Below are 25,578 nucleotides of genomic sequence, written 5' to 3' on the forward strand. Positions count from 1 at the left end.
GAACCCAGGGCGTGCAGGTCCACAAGGACCTGGTTCACGTTCTTCTCCCCGAGCACAGCGGCTTCCATAGCCTCCTGGCGTCTTGAGATAGCTTCGGCCGCTGTGCTGGTTTTGCATTTTCAAGAGACACTTGGCGCCCTCACGATTCTCCTCAGCCAATTCACAGAAAAAGTGGCCCATGCCCTCCAGAGCCACATCATCACTACCAGAGAGAGGTAGGTGTAAGAGGCCTGCAGATGCATGTTGACGAGGCAGTGGACGGTAGCCTCCACCTTGGTGGAATAATTCTGACGAATCCGGGAACTCATGGTTGATGGGTAATAAGGAGTTAAGCTCAAAAAATGGTGTTGGCTGGTCCCGGTGGCCGAGGATAGCTGAGTGGCTGATTGCAAAGGTTGTGACTGGAAAAAAGGATGGGGGGTGGTCAGAGTTTGGAGCAAGGGGCATCCCTGCATCTGTTCCATCCAAACACTGTTGAAGTAAGAGACAGATCTGAGGGACCACCAAGCACACTGCCAATATCTCTATTTTCTTGTGAAGATGATTTTGTTTAGGGACTTCCCTCGTGGTCCAGTGGGTAGGACTCCTCACTCCCAATGCAGGGGGCCCAGTTTCAATTCCTGGTCAGGGAACTAGTTCCTGCCTGCGTGCCGCAACTAAAGATCCGGCATTCCACAACTAAGACCCGGTGCTGCCAAAATTAATTAATATTTTTTAGAAAAAAGATGATTTTGTTTGGCCTGAGGCATCCCAGCACTGGAGCTTACAGGCTGTTGGGTGGGGCCAGGTCTCGGTTCCATGGCCGCAAAATGTCTGCCTCCAGACAGAGTTCACGTCCCTGCCATGTCCACCACCAGCTTTTATGACCCCAGAGAGAGCCATAGCCACCCCCGCCCCCCACCTCCCCAGGAGACCCTCCAAGACCAGCAGGTAGGTCTGGCCTCGACTTCTGTGGAGTCACTGCTTTTGCCCTGGGACCCCGGTGTGTTCAGGACCTTGGGCACACCCTCCAAGCATGGAGTCTCTGTTTTCCCCAGTCCTGTGGCACTCCTGCAATCAAGCCCTCCTGCCCTTCAAAGCCAAATGCTCTGGGGGCTCTTCCTCCCCATGCCAGACCCCTAGGCTGGGGACCCTGGCACGGGGCTCAGAGCTCTCACTCCTGTGAGAGAACTTCTGTGATATAATTACTCTCCAGTTTGTGGGTCGCCAACCCGGGTGGTATGGGATTTGATTATATTGTGAGTGTGCCACCCCTACCATCTCGTGGTTTCTTCTTTATGTCTTTGGATGTAGAATATCTTTTTTTGGTAGATTCCAGTCTTTTTTTATCGATGGTTGTTCAGCAGTTAGTTGTGATTCTGGTGTGCTCGTGAGAGGAGGTGAGCTCAAGGTCCTCCTACTCCCCGCCACCTTGTCTCTGTCCTCGAAGATGATTTTGTTTATTTCTATTTTAGTGATTTGACAAGGGCTCCATTGAGATGAGGTCATATTCTGATGCTTTTCCACTGATGGCCAGTGATTTTCCTTTAACTCTAGTTTTGCTCTCCCTGCTGTGCTAATGAAAGCCACCTGAGAAAGAGTCTGGAAGCCTCCATGTACAAGAGGAGTTTGCTCAGTCCCCCTTTTTCTCAGGACACCCTTCCCAATTTTCACTGACTGATCTCACTCCTCCACAAGATGTGTCCTGGAGCAAACTATGTGCACATAAGCAGCACCTTGCTGTTTTCATTTAACAATTAATAAATATTTCCATTCCAACATGGTTCATATAGATGGACCTCATTCTTCTCAACAATTATATGTGCCTTGCTCAGAAAGGCATTTCTCAGTCTAAAATTATAAAAATGTTGCTCATGCTTCTTACAGTTCTTTTAATGATTTAATCACCACACAATATATTGATTCATATGGAATTAATTTTGACATATGGAGTTATCTATTTTCCAAAAGAGTCATTCTCTGATTTTGATAGTGGCCCCTCCTTTTTATTCTCCTAATGACCATATTTTTCAATAGAACTAATATGCATTAGGTGAAAGTACTGCTTTCTACTAATTACCCCACCTAAACCCAAGATAAAGTGAGATGTGGATGGCCTTGGTAATTTATTCTATTACTCTGGTCCTTGGTGTCCTCAGCTGAAGAAGAAGAGGAGTTAGATTAGATGGCCTTGAGTGATCCTTCTCGTTGTACAGGCAGAATGTGACTGGGGAAAGATTTCATGACCTCATTCTGTGAAGGTATGAATTACATAATAACCCAAGACAGTGCTTTCACATAGTATCTTCCCCCTCCCCTTACAAGCACAGTGAGTGCATACTGAAAGCCTGCAGAATGCACTGACTGGCAAGTTCAGTGTTCTAGGCTAGCTGGACTGGGCCTAGCTATGTGACAGGGGATTTGCCTGGTTCCTCTCTCAGTGACTAACTTCCTGCTCCTGATCACTACCTACCAAGAAAGGGAATGATTCTGGACAGGCTCCTTGTGCCTATTTTTAAGAACAACCTGGCTTTTAATTAATGTAGTACCACAGTGTTTGTTACTGTTTGCCTTATCAATGTGGCTCTCTTGAGTCTTAAGCTCTGAAAGTTAAGAAACCCGTCTGGGGTGAGGGATCAGGATCCCCATGCTTACTATAAGCCAGTCTCAGTTCTACTCCTCTCTCTGCCTTCATCCTGTGTTGGGGCCTTGAGCACTTCCATTCCCTATTCTGGGCCTTAAATGCCACACATTTGCTGCAATTCTCCTTTTTGTACTTCACCCAGTTTTAAACATAACAAGTAAAGAGAGTGCTTTCCTTGTACACTTAAAATGAGTTATTTTCTCATGTGAAACAAAGAAAGCATCCCTTTTCCTTCTGCTCTTTGTCTTGCTTCTTCTTGTGAGGGTAACAGTCCTAGGCTTCCAGAACTGGTTTCCAAGCAGATGCACAGTTGCCCTGTGTGTGGGATATTCAGGTTGGAAGCCAGCAGACTGTACAGTGCTTCTTTGTAGACAGATGGGGATTAATTTCTAAGTTACCCAAAGGCATTAATTTTTGTAAATCATGAGCAATCCATCCCATGGCATTTGAATAAGCTGACTTCAATTTGTTTAAAATAAAAAATAAACAGACAAATGCAAACAAGTGCAGATGCAGTCATCATCTTGCTGTTTAGCTGAGAAGCTGTTGGTTCCAGAGAAGTGTTCACCTAAGAAGACCTGTGTAATGGTTAAATAAGGGCCTGAACCATGGTTTCATCTAACTGTAAATCACTAATTGGTAGAGCAGAGGACTTTACAAACCACAGGCTGTAACTGAAATTGAGAAAGATGCTGTGATTCACTACAAAACAGCTCTCATTGAAATGAAGGAAGCAAGAAGAACAGTAGGTGACTAGAGTATTTCTAACTCCTAAAGGAGCACTGTCTTTATTTCTAAGTCCTAAGGGAGCAAGGGAACCTTTATAGACAACACAGCCAGAAATTCATTTGAGAACCAGGGATGCCCTTGATTCACTTCAGGCAGTGAGATGAGAAACCTGGTAGAACTATCAGTCCTGAGGCAGCAGGGTTACTGGGTGGAGGATTGGTGCTTCAGAAAAGTCATAGAGGGACCAGAGCATTCCCATATAGAGGTGGAGCCTGCTACCTAGTTCAGCTCCACATCTCTTCAGGGCTAATCTTATGTACCCATTCTCTCATCTGAAACACTGTATGGAACCTCACCACTGGCAGAAATCTGGCTAGGGTCAGAAAGTTCACATTCACTGCTCACCAGTGCCCCCTGCTGATAAGCTCAAACTCTAGACACTCACATGTCTTGGCCACAGTTTCCAAAGATTCCAAAATAGATTGGCTTCTGGAACTGAGAAATTCCTCAGATTTTTCCACAGATGTCTGTAACTTAAGAAACCCAAAATTAGGAAATAATTCACAGACAGTTGCCTTATTTTATTAACTTGGTGAACTGTCATTTAATGATAAAAAAGGGTAGTTAAAATATTTCTATTCTACACGAACAGAAAGAAGTCAATACAATATAATTATTAAACTTCTTAAAATGCAAGATGTTCTAATGCCTTGAAATGTGGCATACTTACCCTGTTAATGCTTTCTTTGATATGGGAAATGAAATTGTATAGAGTCTCACTAAAATAGGAGAGAAAAAAGAAAGTAAATCTTTGTGAAATATTGAAACAGTATGTAACAGAATTGATTCCATGAACATGGCTGGACTCTACCTAGTGCAGCATCAAAACGGTGCTTGATCAGAGTTGAAGACTCAACTCTGAGAAACCTTAGTGCCCAGATGGAAAAAAGGAGAACACTGACTTTTCCTGATCATTTCCAAAGCAAAACACTTTTTTGTTTTTTAAAATTTACTCTACATGGATCTTAAATGAGGTTGCATTTTAGCAATTCAAGTGGTTACTACAGTAGAACAGACCAACTTTCATTTTTATGGCAAACATGGCTTCAGAGGATAGTGACTTCTTTCTGATAGCCCAAAATTCCTGGATACATCTTAATCTAATTGCTATTATTTTGACAGTAAGAATGAGATAATATAGAGACAGTTCTGGGAATATTAATTTCTAATGAAAAAGAAAAATTCACAATTATTCCTCAAATAAATATTCCTCTTTTGAAAAAATCAGACAAGAGTCATCATTAAAAATTTTTACAGATTTTTATTTCTTTAATCTATACAAATGCAAATATCAGTTCTTGAACCCCAATAGGACAACTCTTTATACCAAAGTCTTACGGATGCTCCAAAAGACTGACTTTATTTTTTAAATTTTTTAATCTATGTATAGTATCATGTCATCTGCAAACAGTGACAATTTTACTTCTTTTCCAATATGTTTTCTTGTTATTTCTTTTTCTTCTCTGATTGCCATGGCTAGAACTTCCAAAAATAATAGTGGTGAGAGTGGACATCCTTGTCTTGTTCCTGATCTTGGAGGAAATGCTTTCAGTTTTTCACCATTCAGAATGATGTTTGCTGTGGGTTTGTTGTATATGGCCTTTATTATGTTGAGGTAGGTTCCCTCTATGCCCACTTTCTGGAGAGTTCTTGTCATAAATGGGTGTTGAATTTTGTCAAAAGCTTTCTCTGCATCTATTGAGATGATCATATGGTTTTTATTCTTCAGTTTGTTAATATGGTATATTACATTGATTGATTTGCATATGTTGAAGAATCCTTGCATCCCTAGGATAAATCCCACTTGATCATGGTGTATGATCCTTTTAATGTGTAGTTGGATTGTTTGCTAGTATTACGTTGATGATTTTTGCATCTATATTCATCAGTGGTATTTGTCTATAATTTTCTTCTTTTGTAGTATCTTTGTCTGGTTTTGGTATCAGGGTGATGGTGGCCTCGTATAATGAGTTTGGGAGTGTTCCTTCCTCTGCAACTTTTTGGAAGAGTTTGAGGAGGATGGGTGTTAGTTCTTTTCTAAATGTTTGATAGAATTCACCTATGAAGCCATCTGGTCCTGAACTTTTGTTTGTTGGAAGAGTTTTAATCACAGTTTCAATTTCATTACTTGTGATAGGTCTGTTCATATTTTCTGTTTCTTCTTGGTTCAGTCTTGGAAGGTTATACCTTTCTAAGAATTTGTCCATTTCTTCCAGGTTGTCCATTTTATTGGCATAGAGTTGCTTGTAGTAGTCTCTTATGATGCTTTGTATTTCTGTAGTGTCCATTGTAACTTCTTTTTTATTTCTGATTTTATCGATTTGAGTCCTCTCCCTCTTTTTTTGATGAGTCTGGCTAAACGTTTATTAGTTTTGTTTATCTTCATAAAGAACCAGCTTTTAGTTTTATTAAGTCTTTGTTATTTTTTTCTTTGTTTCTATTTCATTTATTTCTGCTCTGATCTTTATGATTTCTTTCCTTCTACTAACTTTGGGTTTTGTTTGTTCTTCTTTCTCTAGTTCCTTTAGGTGTAAGGTTAGATTGTTTATTTGAGATTTTTCTTGTTTCTTTTTAAATATTTATTTATTTATTTATGGCTGCGTTGGGTCTTCATTGCTGTGCGCGGGCTTTCTCTAGTTGTGGCAGATGGGGGCTAATCTTCGTTGTGGTACATGGGCTTCTCATTGCAGTGGCTTCTCTTGTTGTGGAGCATGGGCTCTAGGTGCACGGGCTTCAGTAGCTGTGGCACGCGGGCTCAGTAGTTGTGTTTTTCAGGCTCTAGAGTGCAGGCTCAGTAATTGTGGCACACAGGCTGAGTTGCTCCGCGGCACATGGGATCTTCCTGGACCAGGGCTGGAACCCGTGTCCCCTGCATTGGCAGGTGGATTCTGAACCACTGCGCTACCAGGGATGTCCCTCTTGTTTCTTGAGGTAGGATTCCATTGCTATAAACTTTCCTCTTAGAACTGCTTTTGCTGCATCCCATAGGTTTTGGATCGTCATGTTTTCATTGTCATTTGTCTCTAGGTATTTTTTGATTTCCTCTTTAATTTTTTCAGTGATCTCTTGGTTATTTAGTAATGTATTGTTTAGCCTCCATGTGTTTGTGTTATTTACGTTTTTTTCCCTGTAATTTATTTCTAAGCTCATAGCGTTGTGGTCAGAAAAGATGCTTGATATGATTTCAATTTTCTTAAATTTACCGAGGCTTGATTTGTGACACAAGATGTGATCTATTCTGGAGAATGTTCCATGTGCACTTCAGAAGTGTAATCTGCTGTTTTTGGATGGAACGTCCTATAAATATCAATTAAATTTCTCTGGTATTGTGTCATTTAAAGCTTGTGTTTCCTTATTAATTTTCTGTCTGGATGACCTGTCCATTGGTGTAAGTGAGGTGTTAAAGTGCCCCACTATTATTGTGTTACTGTCAATTTCCTCTTTTATAGCTGTTAGTAGTTGCCTTATGTATTGAGGTGCTCCTTTGTTGGGTGCATATATATTTATAATTGTTATATCTTCTTCTTGGATTGATTCCCTCATCATTATGTAGTGTCCTTCCTTGTCTCTTGTAACATTCTTTATTTTAAAGTCTATTTTGTCTGATATGAGTATTGCTACTCCAGCTTTCTTTTGATTTCCATTTGCATGGAATATCTTTTTCCATACCCTCACTTTCAGTTTGTATGTGTCCCTAGGTCTGAAGTGGGTCTCTTGTAGACAGCATATATATGGGTCTTGTTTTTGTATCCATTCAACAAGCCTGTGTCTTTTGATTGGAGCATTTCATCCATTCACGTCTAGAGTAATTATTGATATGCATGTTCCTATTATTGTTTTCTTAATTGTTTGGGGTTTGTTTTTGTAGGTCCTTTTCTTCTCATGTTTCCCACTTAGAGAAGTTCCTTTAGCATTTGTTGTAGAGCTGGTTTGGTGGTGCTGAATTCTCTTAGCTTTTGCTTGTCTGTAAAGCTTTTGATTTCACCATCGAATCTCAATGAGATCCTTGCCAGGTAGAGTAATCTTGGTTGTAGGTTCTCACCTTTCATCATTTTAAATATATCATGCCACTTCCTTCTGGCTTGTAGAGATTCTGCTGAGAAATCAGCTATTAACCTTATGGGAGGAGTTCCCTTGTATGTTATTTGTCATTTTTTCCCTTGTTGCTTTTAATAATTTTTCTTTGTCTTTAATTTTTCTCAGTTTGATTACTATGTGTCTTAGCATGTTTCTCCTTGGGTTTATCTTGCCTGGGACTCTCTGTGCTTCCTGGACTTGGGTGGCTATTTCCTTTCCCATGTTAGGGAAGTTTTCAACCATAATCTCTTCAAATATTTTCTTGGGTCCTTTCTCTCTCTCTTCTCCTCCTGGGACCCCTATAATGAGAATGTTGGTGCACTTAATGTTGTCCCAGAGGCCTTTTAGGCTGTTTTCTTTCTTTTCATTCTTTTTTCTTTATTCTGTTTCATGGCAGTGAATTCCACCCATTCTGTCTTCCAGGTCACTTATCCATTCTTCTGCCTCAGTTATTCTGCTATTGATTCCTTCTAGTGTATTTTTCATTTCAGTTATTGTATTATCCATCTCTGTTTGTTTGTTCTTTAATTTTTCTAGATGTTTGTTCTTTAATTCTTCTAGGTCTTTGTTAAACGTTTCTTGCATCTTCTCGATCCTGCCTCCATTCTTTTATTGAGGTCCTGGATCATCTTCACTATCATTATTCTGAATTATTTTTCTGGAAGGTTGCCTATCTCCACTTCATTTAGTTGTTTTTCTGGAGTTTTATCTTGTTCCTTCATCTGGTACATAGTCCTCTGCCTTTTCATTTTGTCTCTCTTTCTGTGAATGTGGCTTTCATTCCACAGGCTGCAGGATTGTCCAAAAGACTGACTTTAAAAGAAGAATTTGATAGAACTATTTGGAAATCTACAAACCTTATGATTTTATGAATAAGATTAAGACATTACCTGAAAACAATAAAAATAGTAAAATAAAAAAAAATTTAATGAATTAAGGATGAGAACAGAATGCTATTGAAGTATAAAAGCAGAGACTAAGAAAGGGAACTTATAAATTAAAAATAGCAGAAATTAAACAAATAGAATAACTAGAAGATACAGTATGGAAATATGATGGAAAATAGAGCAAAAGACAAAGAGATGAAAAATAAGTAGGTAGTAAAAAAAAAAAAATTAGAGGATCAATGCAGGAGATTCAATGCATGCCCAAAATTGGAGATCCAGGAAAAAAGGAGAGTGAAAAGGAGGTTTTCAAGGATATAATAAAAGAAAACTTCCCCAAACCGAAAGACACAAGTTATAGGTCAAAAGTAATTGCCCAATGCCCAGGGCTATGACAAGCCACATCAAACCACATTGCTGTAAAATTTCCAAACTCTAAGGATAATGAGAAGATACTAAAAATTTCCAGAAATAAAATTGCAAGTGACATACACAGGATCAGGAATCAGAATGGCAGCAGACCTCTTAAAAGCACACAGAAAGCTATAAGGCAATGGAGCAATGCTTTAGAAATTTTGAACAAAAAGAACTTCCAGTCTTGTACAAGGACATAGCTGTGCCAATTGCTTGTAGTCATCATCTGTTCTGAGTGGTCAGCACTCAAGTTGGGTTTTTTTAAAAATTACTTTATTGAGGTATGATTAACACACAAAAAACTGTACATATTTTAATGTATACAAGTTTGGAGATAAGTATACAACTGTGAAACCATCTCCACAATCTATGCCATAAATATATCCATCACCTCCAAGTTTCCTTCCACCCTCTTTATTTATTAGTAGTAGGGATAAGAACACTTAAAAAAGATCTACCCTCTTACCAAATTTTAAAGTATACAACAGAGCATTGTCAAGTATAGGCACTATGCTGTACAGGTCTCTAGGATTTATTCATCTTGTATAAACTGAAACTTTGTACCCTTTGACTAATTCTGCCTGTTTCCCCCACAACTCCCCCACCAACAACCACCATTCTACTCTCTGCTCCTATAAGTTTGATTATTTTACACTCCTCATATAAGTGGTAGCATATACTTAGTATTTGTCCTTCTATGTCTGGCTTATTTCATTTAGCATAATGTCCTCCAGGTTCATTCATGTTGTCACAACTGGAAGGATTTCCTTCTTTTTTAAGGCTGAAAAATATTTCATTGTATGTACATACCACATTTTCTTTTCCATTCATCCATTGATAGATATTTAGGTTATTTCCATGTCTTGGCTATTGTAAATAACACTGCGATGAACATGAGAGTGTAGATATCTCTTCAAGATCCTGATTTCAATTCCTTTGAGTATATACTTAGAAGTGGAATTGCTGGATCATATGGTAGTTCTATTTATAATTTTTTGTGGAACCTCCATACTGTTTTCTAAAGTGGTGGCACCAAGGAATTCCCTGGCAGTCCAGTGGTTAGGACTCTGTGCTTTCACTGCCGAGGACGCAGGTTTGATCCCTGGTCAGGGAACTGAGGTCCTGTAAGCCATGCAGTATGGCCAAAAAAATTTTTTTTCTTTTAAATTAGAAAAAATAAAGTGGCTGCACCCCTTTCCACTCCCACCAACAGTGTACAAGAGTTCACTTTTCTCCATATACTTGCCAGCATTTGTTTTTTTTTTTTTTTTTTTTTTTTTTTTTTTTTGTGCTACGTGGGCCTCTCACTGTTGTGGCCTCTCTCGTTGCGGAGCACAGGCTCCGGACGCGCAGGCTCAGTGGCCATGGCTCACGGGCCCAGCCGCTCCGCGGCATGTGGGATCTTCTCGGACCGGGGCACGAACCCGTGTCCCCTGCATCGGCAGGCGGATTCTCAACCACTGCGCCACCAGGGAAGCCTGTTATTTTTTTTAATGATAGCCATTCTGACGTGTGAGATGATATCTAATTGTGGTTTTGATAAGCATTTCCCTTATAATTAGCAAAGTTGAGCACTTTTCATATACCTGATAGCCATTAGTATGTCTTCTTTGGAGAACTGTCTATTCAATTCCTTTGCTTGTCTTTTAATCCGGATATTTTGGTTTTTTTGTTTGTTTGTTTGTTTTTGTGCTGTACGTGGGCCTCTCACTGTTATGGCCTCTCCCATTGCGGAGCACAGGCTCTGGACGCGCAGGCTCAGTGGCCATGGCTCACGGGCCTAGCCGCTCCACGGCATGTGGGATCTTCCCGGACCAGGGTACGAACCCTTGTCCCCTGCATCGGCAGACGGACTCTCAACCACTGCACCACCAGGGAAGCCCCCTTATATGTTTTATATTAACCCTTTATCAAATATGTGGTTTGCAAATATTTTCTATTCCATGGGTTGCCTTTTCATTTTCTTTTTTTCTTTTGGCTGCATTGGGTCTTCATTGCTGCATGCGGGCTTTCTCTAGTTGCGGTGAGCCAGGGCTACTGTTCGTTGAGGTGCATGGGCTTCTTATTGTGGTGGCTTCTCGTTGCAGAGCACGGCTCTAGGTGTGTGGGCTTCAGTAGTTGTGGCACGTGGGCTCAGTAGTTGTGGCACACGGGCTTAGTTGCTCCGCAGCATGTGGGATCTTCCCAGACCAGGGATCAAACCCATGTCCCCTGCATTGGCAGGCAGATTCTTAATCACTGCGCCACCAGGAAAGTCTGCCTTTTCATTTTCTTTGTTTCGTTTGCTGTGCAGAAACTTTTTACAGTTGACCCTTAAACAACATAGGTTTGATATTCATGGGTCCACTTATATGAAGATGTTTTTCAACAAATATAGTTGGCCCTTTGTGTTCGAGGGTTTTGCATGTGCAAATTCATCCAACCATGGACAGAAATTTCCATCTGCAGTTGGCTGAGTTTGTGGATTCAAAACCTGAAGATATAGAGGGGTGACTATGGGACTTGAGCATCAGTGGATTTTGGTATATGTAGGGTCTCCTGGAACCAATCTCCTTTGGATACTGAGGGATGCCTGTAGTTTGATGTAATCCCACTTGTCTATTTTTCCTTTTATTGCCTGTGCTTTTGGTGTCATATCCAAGACATCATTGCCAGGACCAACGTCAAGAAGATTTTTCCCTATGTTTTCTTCTAGGTGTTCTATGGTTTCAAGTCTCATGTTTAAGTCTTTAATCCATTTTGAGTTGACTTTTGTGTATGGTATAAGATAAGGGTCCTTTTCCATTCTTTTGCATAAGGACCCAGTTTTTCCAACATCATTAGTTGAAAAGATTAACATTATCTCATTGTGTATTCTTGGCATATCTCATGCTGTATTAAACATTTAAAACATAACCCCCAAATGGTCCATATAATAGAGTACAGTGCAACCACAGAAATGATTGTGTAGATGAAACAGAAATATAATCATTAAATATTATTAAATTTAAAAAACAGATTGCAAAATAGTCCATAGGAAACAATCCCATTTTTATTTTTGAAAATACACAAAAATAGGGCTTCCCTGAAGGTGCAATGGTTAAGAATCCACATGCCAATGCAGGGGACATGAGTTCGAGCCCTGGTCCGGGAAGATCCCACATGCAACAGAGCAACTAAGCTCGTGCGCCACAACTACTGAGCCTGCACTCTAGAGCCCACAAGCTACAACTACTGAAGCCTGTGCACCTAGAGCCCATGCTCCACAACAAGAGAAGCCACTGCAATGAGAAGCCCGTGCACTGCAACGAAGAGTAGCCCCTGCTCGCCGCAGCTAGAGAAAGCCCGTGCGCAGCAACAAAGACCCAACGCAGCCAAAAATAATAAATAAATAAAATAAATAAATTTTAAAAGAAAGAAAGAAAATACTCAAAAATAGAGCAGAGTTACATTAAACAGTGTTAGTGGTGGTTCACAGAGTAAGTTGATTCAGAGGCAGACTTGAAAATCTGACAGACCCAAGATCTCTGCCCAAAACTCCCACTCAGTTTAGATGTGCTCCCTTGGATGGAGTCTTTCCTGACGCCCCCAGTCAGAGCTGGAAGCCTGTCCTCAGGGCTCCCAAAGCATTGGAGGAAACCTCTACTACATTATCTACAAATTTATACTTAGAGTGAAAAGTCTAGATTCTTTATTTTAGTTTGTTCTGCATCTGACCCTCTTTCCTGTTTGAGGAGCTCCTCAGGTTAGGGATCTTGGGGAGAAGCAGAGTCTCTTTCCTCCTTTTAAGGCTGAGGGTGCCAGAGGCTTGCTTTCTGAGCTTTTCCTGAACCCTGGGCTCTCCCCTCACACATGCCTTGCCAGATGGGAGTCAGGAGGGACAGACTGTGAGCTCTCTTTTCTGTTTGCTGAGGCAATAGTAGTAGAAAGATGGAGTGCCATGGGATGGGTAAAAGTGTCCAGGACTCGGGACTTCCCTGGTGGTCCAGTGGTTAAGACTTCGCCTTCCAGTGCAGGGGGTGCAGGTTCGATCCCTGGTCAGGGAGCTAAGATCCCACATGCCTTGCAGCCAAAAAACAATAAAACAATCACCAAAAAAACCCCCAAAAAACATGAAACAGAAGCAATTTTGTAACAAATTCAATAAAGATCTTAAAAAGGGACCACATCCAAAACAAAAAAAAAAGTGTCCAGGACTACACTGACTACAATGCAGGGAAGGGTCTAGTACACTCTGGGCAGGGGGTAGTGGGCAGCAGAATCTGCCCTGGACTAATTTTGAGACTTTGTTTGGGAAGTTGTCCATGGCAGGTAGTTGTTGGCAATTGTACGACTGTGGCAGAAACTTAAATTGGCCTCATTTTCTTCCTTGGAAATTAGATTCCTGATCCTCACCCTCCATGCACTGCCACCCAGATAGATGACATTCCCAGACTCCCTTGCATCTAGGTGTGGCCATGTGAGTAAATTTTAGCCACTGTGAGATATAAGCAAAAGTGTTGCATGCAACTTCCAAGAAGAATCCTAGGGAATTCCCTGGCAGTCCAGTGGTTAGGACTGTGTGCTTTCACTGCCGTGGGCCTGGGTTCAATCCCTGGTCGGGGAACTGAGATCCTGCAAGATACATGGCGTGGCCAAGGGAAAAAAAAAAAGAATCCTAAAGGGATGGGAAGATACCCTTCTGCCTTCACTCATCCATCAGTTGTCTGGAACTCTGATGTAACAGCTGGAATTCCAGCAGCCTCCAAGCACTGTGAGGATGGCAGGGGCAGGGAGGGGGGTCATACTTTAGGGATGGCAGACCACACTGCTGGAAGGAGCCAGATCCTTGAGGTCCATGGAGCCATCATTCTAGCCCTGGACCACACACTTCAGGATGATTTTTGCATTAAAGAAAAATAAACATCTTTTAAAAACTTCTATTATTATAATGAGAATGAGTATATATACGTCCATGCAGCTGAACATAATCCTAACTAATAAAATGAACCACCCAATATCTTTTAATAATTTTTAACACTTTAAAAAATTTAAATTAACATGAAATTAATTTGTGTGTGTGTGTGTGTACACAGTTCTATGAGTTTTAACACAAAATTAGGATTCATGTAACCACCATCACAACCAGGATATAAGACAGTATCCAAAAAAAATCCTTCATGCTGTCTCTTTGTGGTAATGTCCAGCCCACACCCATAACCCTTGGTAATCACTGATCTGATACCCATCTCTATAGTTTTGCTTTTCTCAGAATGTCATTTAAATGGAATCAGAAGAGTATGTAACCTTTGTGATTTCTTTCACTTAGCATAGTGCTTTTGAGATTCAGTCATGTTGTTGTATAGCAATAGTTTATTCCTTTTCATTGCTGGGTAGTGTTCCATCATATGGACATACCATAGTTTGTTTATCCATTCATACATCAAAAGACATTTGGGTTGTGCACAGTTTCTGGTGATTATGAGCAAGGCTACTATAAATGTTACTGCATAGACTTCTGTGTAAACATAAATTTTCATTTATCTAGGATAAATACCTAAGAGTAGAACTGCAGAGCCATATAGTAAATTATGTTTAATTTTATAAGAAACTGTCAAACATTTCCAAAGGGGCTGTATCATTTTGCATTTCCACCAGCAAGATTTCCATTTGGTCTATATCCTTGCTCGGCACTTGGTATTGTCAGTTTTTGTTTGTTTTAATTTTAGCCACGCTAACAGATAAGTAGTAATATCTCATTATGATTTCAATTTTTATTTCCAAAATGACTAATGGAGTTGAGAAACTTTTCATGTACAAAAGTTTCATGTATAAAACTTGCCATCCAAAAGTTTCATGTATAAAACTTGCCATCCATATGTTTTCTTTTTTAAAAAAAATTTATTTATTTTATTTATTTATTTTTGGCTGTGTTGGGTGTTTGTTGCTGCATGCAGGCTTTCTCTAGTTGCAGTGAGTGGGGGCTACTCTTCCTTGCGGTGCGCGGGTTTCTCACTGCGGTGGCTTCTCTTGTTGTGGAGCACGAACTCTAGGCATGTGGGCTTCAGTAGTTGTGGCACACAGGCTCAGTAGTTGTGACTCACGGGCTCTAGAGCGCAGGCTCAGTAGTTGCAGCGCATGGGCTTAGTTGCTCCATGGCATGTGGGATCTTCTCAGACCAGGGCTCGAACCCATGTCCCCTGCATTGGCAGGCGGATTCTTAACCACTGCGCCACCAGGGAAGTCCCCATGGTTCATTTTAATCTATTTGTGGTCCTGAGGTTATTCATTGGTTATGAGAGTGATCTGTTTTCTCAAATATGACTGATTAAAAAATAAGAATCTGGGTAATGGATATCCATTGTCTGGTGTGCCCAGCATCCAGCTCTAATGGGGAATTGCTTCTTTCTGCATCCACAAAGTGATTCTGGTGAGGACTTCCAGTCACAGCCCCCTCCCCTCACCCCCGCCACAACCCAATAAACAAGCCCATCAGAAGCTTTCACTAGGATTTTCAAATTGAAACTAAGAGGTGAGAGTCTCTTTTTCTGTGTTAATAGGAAGCTGGTCTCTAGTAGGAGAGAATGAAGTATAGATGGAGAGAGAAGCACAGAAAAGAGAAAGATTCTGATTTCATTTCATTCCCCGTCCTTCCCAGATTGGTTAAGAGAGCTAATATATCCTCCTTTTTGTCCAGGCTAGTTTGAGGTGGGTTTTTATTTGAGTCATAACAAATGCAATCTGAATGATTAAGGCTTCTTTTGAGATATCTTAACCTCATATGCCCTTTCTATACATTTGGGAAAACATGTACTTTCAAAACACAATATGTAAATCCATGTCTTATTGATTTGTAGCATCTCTTTATGTTTGAACTCTGTACCATGCCTTATCATTTTCCTACTTCCAAATGTACAGTGGTATCCTTTCTCTTTCTCATTTAAAAATTTCTCATTCCTCACCACATTTCTGATAAGCACTTTTGACAGAAAACAAGGGATCTAAAATCTTGGGGTTTGTTTTTGCCAGAATTTATTAAAATTATGATTATCTGCTTAGCATTTAAATCAATATTGTAAGCTTGAAATTTTTTAAATAGAGAAGAGATTCTTCAGTGTCCTTATCATCTGTTCTCTCTATATAAATGCTATTTATTTTTTGCCAGCCATCTTGTAAATAATCATTAACAGAAACTCATTTCTGGGAATTCCCTGGCAGTCCAGTGGTTAGGACTCCATGCTCTCACTGCCAAGGGCCTGGGTTCAATCCCTGGTCTGGGAACTAAGATCCCACAAACCACATGGCCAAAAAAAAAAGAAACTCATTTCACTACAAAAAAAAAAGAAGGAAATGAAATAAAGAAAGGAAGGGAGGGAGGGAGGGAGGGAGGAAGGGAGGAAGGAAATATCAAGAAGGACTTAATGTTTCAAAAAAAGTTTTTTTTTTTAGCTACAGAAATCTTATTTGTTTGTTTATTTGTTTGGCTGCACTGGGTCTTAGTTGCGGTATGCTGGATCTTTTTCTTTTTAGTTGCAGCATGTGGGATCTAGTTCCCCTACCAGGGATCAAACCTGGGCCCCCTGCATTGGGAGCATGGAGTCTTAGCCACTGGACCACCAGGCAAGTGCCTTAGCTACAGAAATCTTGATCAAACAAAATGTAATCCAAAAGCCCAGAGAACAAAAAAATTAAGACAATTTATCTGAAGCAGTAAGATGAGAGGAGCCTGATCATCCGCAGTACTCTACCATCATTATGAGTCCTAGAGCCTAGATTCCTAGGGGAAAGAAGTCTGTCAGCATCTGGGAATTGTTTATCAGCAGAATCAAACACTTCGTATAGAGCATTTTGCTTTTCTCACTAAAGGAATGTAAGTATACAGTATAAAACATACCTAATCTTTTAAAGAATTCCTAATTTTAAAGAATTCCTAATCTAGAATTTTTAAAGAAATTCTGCCTCTTTCGACATGAAAGTACTAGTGGTGATGCTAAGTGATACATCTTTACTGTTACAGAAATAATAAAGTATATTTCTGCTTGGGTGTTATGATTTCTATGATACCCAAAGATGTCCTGTTAATAACTTACTACCAAGAAATGAACAAGTTAATTTCCTCAGTGACTGCCACTTATTCATTTACAAATTAATATAGTAGCCCCCTTATATTTGCTTATATATATACACACACATATATATGTAGTGAATAAGAATACATATAAAATTTAGGGTATATCTTTAAAAATACCATTTCAAAGTGAGAAAATCAGCCTGAACTATGACTTGAGAATTCATGTGCTATATTCTTGACCCTAAAACAAATGTTAACTAATTTCCTAATTCTGATGATCTGAAAAAAAAAAAATTAAAGGGCAGAATTTTAGGCAGAATAAATATAACATTACTTGAATATTGCATTTCTCTGAGAAGTTCTTTAGCTTAATATTCAGAGAGGCCAGGGGCTTCCCTGGTGGCGCAGTGGTTGAGAATCCGCCTGCTGATGCAGGGGACATGGGTTCGTGCCCCGGTCCGGGAAGATCCCACATGCCGCGGAGCGGCTGGGCCCGTGAGCCATGGCCGCTGAGCCTGCGCATCCGGAGCCTGTGCTCCGCAACGGGAGAGGCCACAACAGTGAGAGGCCCGCGAACCACAAAAAAAAAATAATATTCAGAGAGGCCAAAACTGTGGCAGACATAAGTCACACTGACAAGAACGCAAATAAAGAGTAATTATTAGATGAGCTGTAAGGGCAAGAATGCTATCATACCGAAACTGAATTTTTCGACTACTGACATTCCATTTTCTATTTCGCTCAGAAGAGAGGAGCTGTCTTATCCACTTGAAAGGTTTGTGTACCTGTCACATTTGTCTTTTTCACTTTTCTTTTTCTCCTCAAACTGTTCCAAGAGGCCTTTTGATTTTCCAACTGACAAAGGAAGAGGAAATAAGCCTCCATCTTTTGTATCTCTTCCAAACAGCTGGGGTTTTGTTTGGTACTTTATGAAAATACTAGGTTCACTCTGTTCAATGGAAAAAAAAAATCATAGCATTTCACACATAAAAATATTTATAGCATGCACTATTTTCTATACAAAGCAGAGTCACACTTAAGTGCAAACCATAAAATACAATATAGCATGTAGTATTTCCTTTTTATTTCATATGTACCAGAAAATTATATTAAAACAAAGCAACTCTTTTTACTAATATAATTTCTGCCTTACCAGACCAGAGGTATTTAAAATGTCAGCTAAAATGGCTTAAAATCAATTGCATAAATTTAAAGGCAGCAACAGAAAATTATGCCATCTTGAGATGATGTGTTAAAGTTTTTATATTAATAAGTTTAACTCAAATTTCTGTTGCTCAGTTGCTGATGAACTAGACTTGTTGATAAATTTGACATGTGATGCAGGCATATGGTGAGCCATTTCCTTCATTCTGTGGCAAAACTTACTCTGGAACATTCAGGCAGTACATTTACTCCTTCATATCACTGGGTACCAATTTTTGTACTAAAATATTTATCTCAGATCATACCTTACTAACTTAAAGTATCGACCTAATCTTATTCATTAAGTCCCTATAAGATGCAGTTAAGTCTGTGTATAAAGTTAAATCTAGTTCTACATCAAAATAAGTAAATAATAAAAATATTTCTGACTCACAAAATAAGATAGGCTGGTCTCAAAAAATCAAGAGATTCTGTTCCTAATTATGGCCCTTATTCATCAGCTTAGGCCTCAATATCCTCATCTCCTTCTTCAAGGAGTTAAATGTCATGCAATATTTGGCACTCCCTAGGAGTAGTCAAAGTACTGGCACTATTCTAATATATTATTTTAGTAATGGAAGAAAATGCAAATATAAATATGTTTTCCATTTCACACTACCAAGTCAAATGAGTCACCAATCAAGCACAAATCTATTTAGGACAGTAATCCTTAGAGATGTACAACTCTAAAATATAACCCAGCAGAATAAGTCTTCTTTACAGTTTATGTCCATAATGACCATGAAACATGTGCAGAGAAATTCTGGAATTCAGACTTACATCCAGAGAATTCTGTTGCGACTGTTTTGGATGTCTCAAGTGGACACCAAAGTCCAAGGGTGTTGACGGGGTCTCTGAATTTTCTGGACAGAACTGGGATCCAAAAAGGAACTGGGAATCACTGAGACTAGAGTAGTCAGTCTGATTATTATTCCAGTTAGATGACTTAGTGGCCCTGAAATTAAGCAAGAAAATACAAGTATATCAAGTGGGCAAATGAAACCATAATTCAAAACTATTTTAGAATATTCTAGGAAGAATGCTAGCTTTGTTTGACCTCCTAGTCCCCTGCACACTGCCAGTACTACCTGTAAAGAAACAAGGAAATTTTGAATGCCAGACATTTCAATTACAACAACCTGGGAACAATCAGATGGAATTTCAAACATTAAGGACTAACACCATTATTCCTTGTACTATAACATTATGGACTATAACACCATTTTGGAGATCAAAGTTCACAAAATCTTTAGGGATTAAGAGAACATTATCTTTTAAAAGGTTGAATTTGTTCATCACTAAGGGAATAGATTAAAAATAAAATATGGCTTATGCATATAACTGATGCAGTAGTCAGAAGCAGTAAGCTAGATTTACATGTAACCATATGGATAAGTCTCAAAAATATAATTTTTGAGTGCAGAAAAAGTAAAAATTTAATGAACTCTCTCATACATTAATGTAATTTATAAGGCTACATCATACACACCAAACAAGTATGTAACTGAGTATGTAGAAGGTTAATTGGAAGGATACATATTAACTCTCCTAGATTGTGTGTCTATAGGGAAGGAAAGGAGCAGGATTGGAGGGAGAGAAGGAGCTATAATACAACAAACACAAGATAGACCTAGATATGGACTGAATGTTTGTGTCCTCCCAAAACTCATTTGTTGAAGCCCTAAGCTCTATTTTGACGGTTTTTGGAAATGGGGCCTTTAGAAGGTAATTAGGGTTCGATGAGGTGAGGAGAGTGGGACCCTTGTGATGGGATTAGTGTCCTTTTAAGAAGAGACACCAAAGAGCTTGCCCTCATTCTTTCTCTCTCCACCATGTGAGAACACAGAAAAAGGCAGCTGTCTGCAAGCCAAGAAGGGAGTCCTCACCCAAAACCAATCACGCTGGCATAGGGTTCTAGGACTTTCAATCTCCAGAAATGTGAGAAAATAAATTTCTGTTGTTTAAGCCATCCAGTTTATTATACTCTGTTATGGCAGCCCAAGCAGACTAAAATAGGCCTCATCCAGACTGAAGAATATGATCAACTCAGGTTTGCACACAGAAAGATCCATTGAACATTGTGTTATTCCCTTTCACACTTTTAGTGTCTTATCCTTGCTTGTTCTGAATACTTCCAGCTGTGGACTTCCAACTTGCTTCCCATGGATACCTATGCCAGTCTAAATCTGACATATGAAGGGGATAATGACATTGATAATGATACAAATCACACTTGAACAAAGTGTACTAAGCCTACTACAGAGACAGCACATAAGTGGACAGACAAGTAAAACATATAGTCTTCAAGTTTTTACTTGAAAGACACCTCAGTAACAATTTGTGTTACTTAATGCTGTTGTGTAACCCAAGAAAACATGCTTTTCATTAAAACACACACATGCAGATCATTTCCAAATGTTAGATTTAAAATAGATAGCTTATAAGTACATATTCTAAGCTAAAGGAATCATTATTTATTAATACAAGACAAAAAGAAACCCTACTTGCTCAGAACAGAGAAATTATTTTGACTCATATAATTATTTTCTAAGATTAGCTAAGGTAATAGGCTGCACACATATAATATGGTTTGCATAATCACTGCTCAAAATAGCTAAATAGCTCTCTGTGTCTCCCCGCTCTTAGGTCAAAGAAAATAATTAGTTGGGCTGGAAAAGAAACAACTCTGTAAGCCTACAGAAGTCCTGTAGGATTTACATCTTAAAGCTACGATCTGGAATTAAGCATAGATTTTTTCCCCCTACTTTGTATCAACTGTAAGCTCTTTTTTTCTTTTTAAGAACAACAACAACGTTTTAGGTTTTTTGCTGTCTTTAGGAAGGTGTTAGGAAGAAAACAAACTATCCAATGATAAAAGCATACCAAAACAATTGGAAATCCCTTAATATATACTACTTCTGGGGTACGCCCACCAAGTTAGCAATGGCAGGCCTACTGCATGGCTAGTGGACACCTAAGTACCTCAGTGAAGTAGTAGAGGGGGCAGTATCTCAATGAGCCCTGTCAACAGTTGGAGTGGTTCTTGATTTCATGGTGCCTACAAATTGTACTACACAATTGAACACTTATCTGAACATTGTCTTGAGTTTGGTCCTTGATGTTTCAATAGCAATTGCTCCAAATGAGGTGAGAGTTTCCAGATGTTGGACCATGTCTAACTCTCATAGTCCCTAGGTCCAGTGCTGGACAGAGTCATTACTCAATTAATACACATAGCCATTGATACTGCTATTATAATCAGAAAATAGGCAAAAGGAAAAAGACAAATATGGGAGGGTGCAGTGGTGACAAGAGAGGGGAAGAGAAAGGGAAGAAGCTATATCGGGTAACCCTATTACTATAAAATAATAGGAAGGGGAGCCTGTTTCTATGAAATCAATGCAACTATAAGATCCTCTGAACTATCAGAGTATATAACCAGAAAACTCACCCAGAGCCTGAGGGAATACTGAGCATCTCTTTGATATTCCAGACATTAAAATTCATGTCTTATAATTATTCCTTTTAAAAAGAAGAGAGGAACATTCATTTAAAAGGTTAACATATTATAATTTTTTCCAAAGATTACTTTACTGGTGACTATTATATGTAGACGAGGACATCTCAGCAGTTATATTCACATCCAATTGGTGAAAATTCCCATTACCTATGTGCCAGAAATAGGTTTTGTGGTTTGTTTTGGGGTTTTTTTGCAGTTAAATTGCATACAAATTCCCCTCCTTGATACCAGAGAGAGCCCAGCCACCTGTGAAACAGTAAATTTGCCTTCCATCCTTTGCTCTCATTTCTTGTTCTGCCAGCCTACTAATAATCTGCTTTTAGAAAAAGACCAATAAACACCTCTTTCACTGCCTATACAATGAATGACTTAATCTATAACCTTTCCCAAGAAGACTTATTCTTCTCAGTCCATAGGATATTGGAATGCCAAGAGAGCTGTGGAATTTGGGCAGTAAGAAGCTAGTTGAAGAGTGAGTGCTTTGGGCAAAAGTGCCTTCCCACGCCTCTTACAAGCAGTGTCCTACTCTCCTCACTGCCAATCCAACATACTGTGTAATACAGTTCATTATGATGATCATTGAGCCTGGATTTTATGAAACAAGCCCAATTTCTAAATTTTGTCTCCCTGATCCCACAGAACATTCACATCTATCAGATTGTATATTACCACTGAAGGCATCAGAAAATGATTCCCACACATATAAGCTCCCCAATATAGATCAAGATAAAATGAAACATAAGTTCTGAACAAATATAGATATTTTAGTATACTTTTCATATAATTTAACCTTGTTTAGAGAAATTTGTTACATTGAAGTTTTCTAATTTTCTAGAAAAATAGATGCATTTGTGTGTTTATAACCACTTGTTTTACAAGAATGTTAAGTGTATAGGCCACAGAATCAAGGGGCTAAAGGTAGTACTATTTACGCAGCATCTACTATGTGCCAGGCACAGTGCTAGATACACTGCAGGATGCAAGGTTAATGATTTTGTGAGGCAGGTGTTGTTATCCCCTTTTAAAAGTTTGTGAAGACTCAGATAGGCTAAATAATTAGCTCACATTCTCTCCAATAATTAGAGGTAAGTAGGTTCTATGCTAGGTCATCCCAGTACCAAAGTCCATGCTGTTTCAAGCACACCATACTCTTGTTTCTTAACACAGGCTCTGTTTTAGGTACTTTCTAGAAACAGAAGCTCTGGATTTCTTCCTTGATGAGCAGCAGGGTAATGACTTGAAAGGTTATGGCTTTAGAGGAACTAGATCAAGGTTCAGATCCTGACTCTTGTATTTATAAATGGTGTGAACTTGGGCAAATTAGTTAACTTCTTTGAATCTGTTTCCTCATCAGTTAAATAAAGATAACACCTACCTTTAAGTGTGGGGGTAGGGATTCAAGATCATGAATGTCTATTTCCTGGATATGGACACTGGCACTTATTAAATTATTCTTAATTACTTTCTCAGAGACTTTGGCTTCACCATTTTCAAACAAATCCATGGTTTCCTGGGGCCTTTCATATGCACCTGCTCTCAGTTGTTCAAAGGACTCTCATTCGTAATACACCAAGTCTCTCACATTCACCCTCGCTGAGAATAAAGTTGCTACAGGGTTGGGACTAAATATCACAGTTAATTATTTTGTCTCAACCCTACTGAACAGTTTAGATAATTTCCTCTTTGTAGACTACCTTCAAAGAAGTTCAGTGCAATATTACTTTCACATGATGCAAGTAAATTAATAAAATACCTCATTGAGATGAAAACTGAAGAAAATTCATTAAAAAAAACTGGCACTAGCGCTTCCCTGGTGGCGCAGTGGTTGAGAATCCGCCTGCCAATTCAGGGGATACGGGTTTGATCCCTGGTCCGGGAAGATCCCACATGCTGCGGAACAACTAAGCCTGTGTGCCACAACTACTGAAGCCCACGTGCTTACAGCCCGTGCTCCACAACGAGAGAAGCCACCACAATAAAAAGCCCGTGCACTGCAAAGAAGACCCAACACAGACAAAAATAAATAAATTAAAAAAAAAAAAAAACTGGCAGGGGCTTCCCTGGCGGCGCGGTGGTTGAGAGTCCGCCTGCCGATGCAGGGGACGCGGGTTCGTGCCCCAGTCCGGGAAGATCCCACATGCCACGGAGCGGCTGGGCCCGTGAGCCATGGCCGCTGAGCCTGCACATCCGGAGCCTGTGCTCCGCAATGGGAGAGGCCACAACAGTGAGAGGCCCGCGTACCGAAAAAAAAAAAAATGTAGAAGTCACATCAACCAAGTACACTTGACCTTGAACAATGCAGGGGTTAAGGGCACCAACCGTCAGTGCAGTTGAAAATCCAGGTATAACTTATAACTGGCTCTCTGTATATGTGGTTCCTCTACATCTGCAGTTCCACATCACAGGACTCAACCAACTGCTTGTATAGTAATGTAGTATTTATTATTGAAAAAAAATCCATGTATAAGTGGACCTATGATGTTCAAACCTGTGTTGTTCAAGGGTCAGCTGTACAGGTCCACTTATTCTGGATCCTGAATTGTAGGAAAACAATCAAGGAAATTTAAACATTGACTAGTTACTTAATGATATTAAGAAATTGTCATTTTAAGTATGATCATGATATTTTGATTATGATAAAAACAGTCTTTATATATACCTAAGTTTTAAATGGATGAAATAATCTAATTTTTTTGTGCTTTGCTTTAAAACAATGGAGATGGGCTTGGGCAGCTGGGGAGGGGTACAGACTGGCCTTGGGTTGATAATTGTTGAAGCTAGGTGACAGGGACATTGGAGTTCATTCATCAACAATCTCTACTTTTATATATTTGAAATTTCCCACAAAAAAGGTGAATAAATGAATAAATACCTTGTATTAGGTGACAACTCCCAAAGTTGCTACCTCTAGCCCATACCCTTCTCCTGAACTTCAGACTCCTATATTCAACTGCTGACTTGACATCTCTACTTGGATGACTAATATGCACCTAAAACTTAACATATCCAAAACCGAGATCATTATCTTTCCTCTCAAACATTCCCCATCTAGTCTTCCCATTCTAGGTAATGGCAACTTCATCCTTCCAGTTGCTCAAGCCAAAACCTAAGAGTCCTCCTTGACTCCTCTTTCTCAAATCCAATCTTTAAGCAAATACTAAGGTAATTCCTACAAAACATATCCAGAAATTTAACTGGGTATCCTGTATTTTTATTTGCTATATCTGACAACCTCATTCCACCGCCACAAGCTTGGATTACTGCAATCCAAACTGGTCTCCCTGATTTCACCCTTGTTCCAAGTTATAGTCTCTTCTCTAGGGTGGAAGTTACTCTAACCATAAGTCAGATCATATTACCCCTTTGTTCAAACTCTTCACTGCAGCCAGAGTTCTCATGGTTTTCTTCTGTGTCCTCTGCAATCTTTCCTCAACCTTGAATCTCTCCCATTTACACTCCATTCCATACCTTTATGGGGCTCCTCACTATTGCTCTCTCTTACTTGATACACACCAGCTTCAGATCCCTTGCCCATTCTGTTCCTTCTTGGTTTACTCCTTCCTCAGATATCAGCATAATAGGCTACCCCACCTCCTTCGGGTATTCTCTCAAATTATTCAAAATTGTAAAACCTCAGTAATCACTATGGGGAATACCCTGGCTGTCCAGTGGTTAGGACTCCACACTTCCACTGCAAGGGGGCATGGGTTGGATCCCTGGTCAGGAAACTAGGATCCTGCATGCCACGTGGCGCAGCCAAAAAAAAAAAAAAATCACTATGTCTCTCCCCTGCTTTTTCTCCACCCTATCATTCTAATGCACTACATATTTTATGAATTTATCTTATTTTGCCTGTCTCAGCATGCACACCCATGCCTACCAGAATGTAATTTTAAGCTCTTTGAGGATAGGAATTTTTGTCTGTTTTGTACACTGCTATATCCTCAAAATCTAGAAATTGTGCTGGCAAATAATAGGTGCTCAGAAAATATTTATTGTTAAATGAGTAACTAAATGGGAACTAAATTACGACAATGGA

General features: G+C 39.5%; 1 protein-coding gene across 1 annotated transcript in view; it reads right to left on the reverse strand.

Annotated features, from left to right (window-relative positions):
• The window catches only part of IHO1 (interactor of HORMAD1 1), a 25,601-nt gene extending 4,075 nt beyond the window's left edge, over nt 1-21,526 (reverse strand). Inside the window, exons 1-5 of the mRNA XM_059075756.2 lie at nt 21,471-21,526; nt 18,800-18,974; nt 17,602-17,765; nt 4,083-4,131; nt 3,798-3,885 (exon numbers count right to left, since the gene is read on the reverse strand). Of these exons, the coding sequence (XP_058931739.1) occupies nt 3,798-3,885; nt 4,083-4,131; nt 17,602-17,765; nt 18,800-18,974; nt 21,471-21,526 (532 nt within the window). The remainder of the gene's footprint in view (nt 1-3,797; nt 3,886-4,082; nt 4,132-17,601; nt 17,766-18,799; nt 18,975-21,470) is intronic.
• Between the last annotated feature and the right edge of the window lie 4,052 nt (nt 21,527-25,578).

The sequence above is a fragment of the Kogia breviceps genome, chromosome 10 (assembly GCF_026419965.1).
Source record: "Kogia breviceps isolate mKogBre1 chromosome 10, mKogBre1 haplotype 1, whole genome shotgun sequence".
Lineage (NCBI taxonomy): Eukaryota > Metazoa > Chordata > Mammalia > Artiodactyla > Physeteridae > Kogia > Kogia breviceps.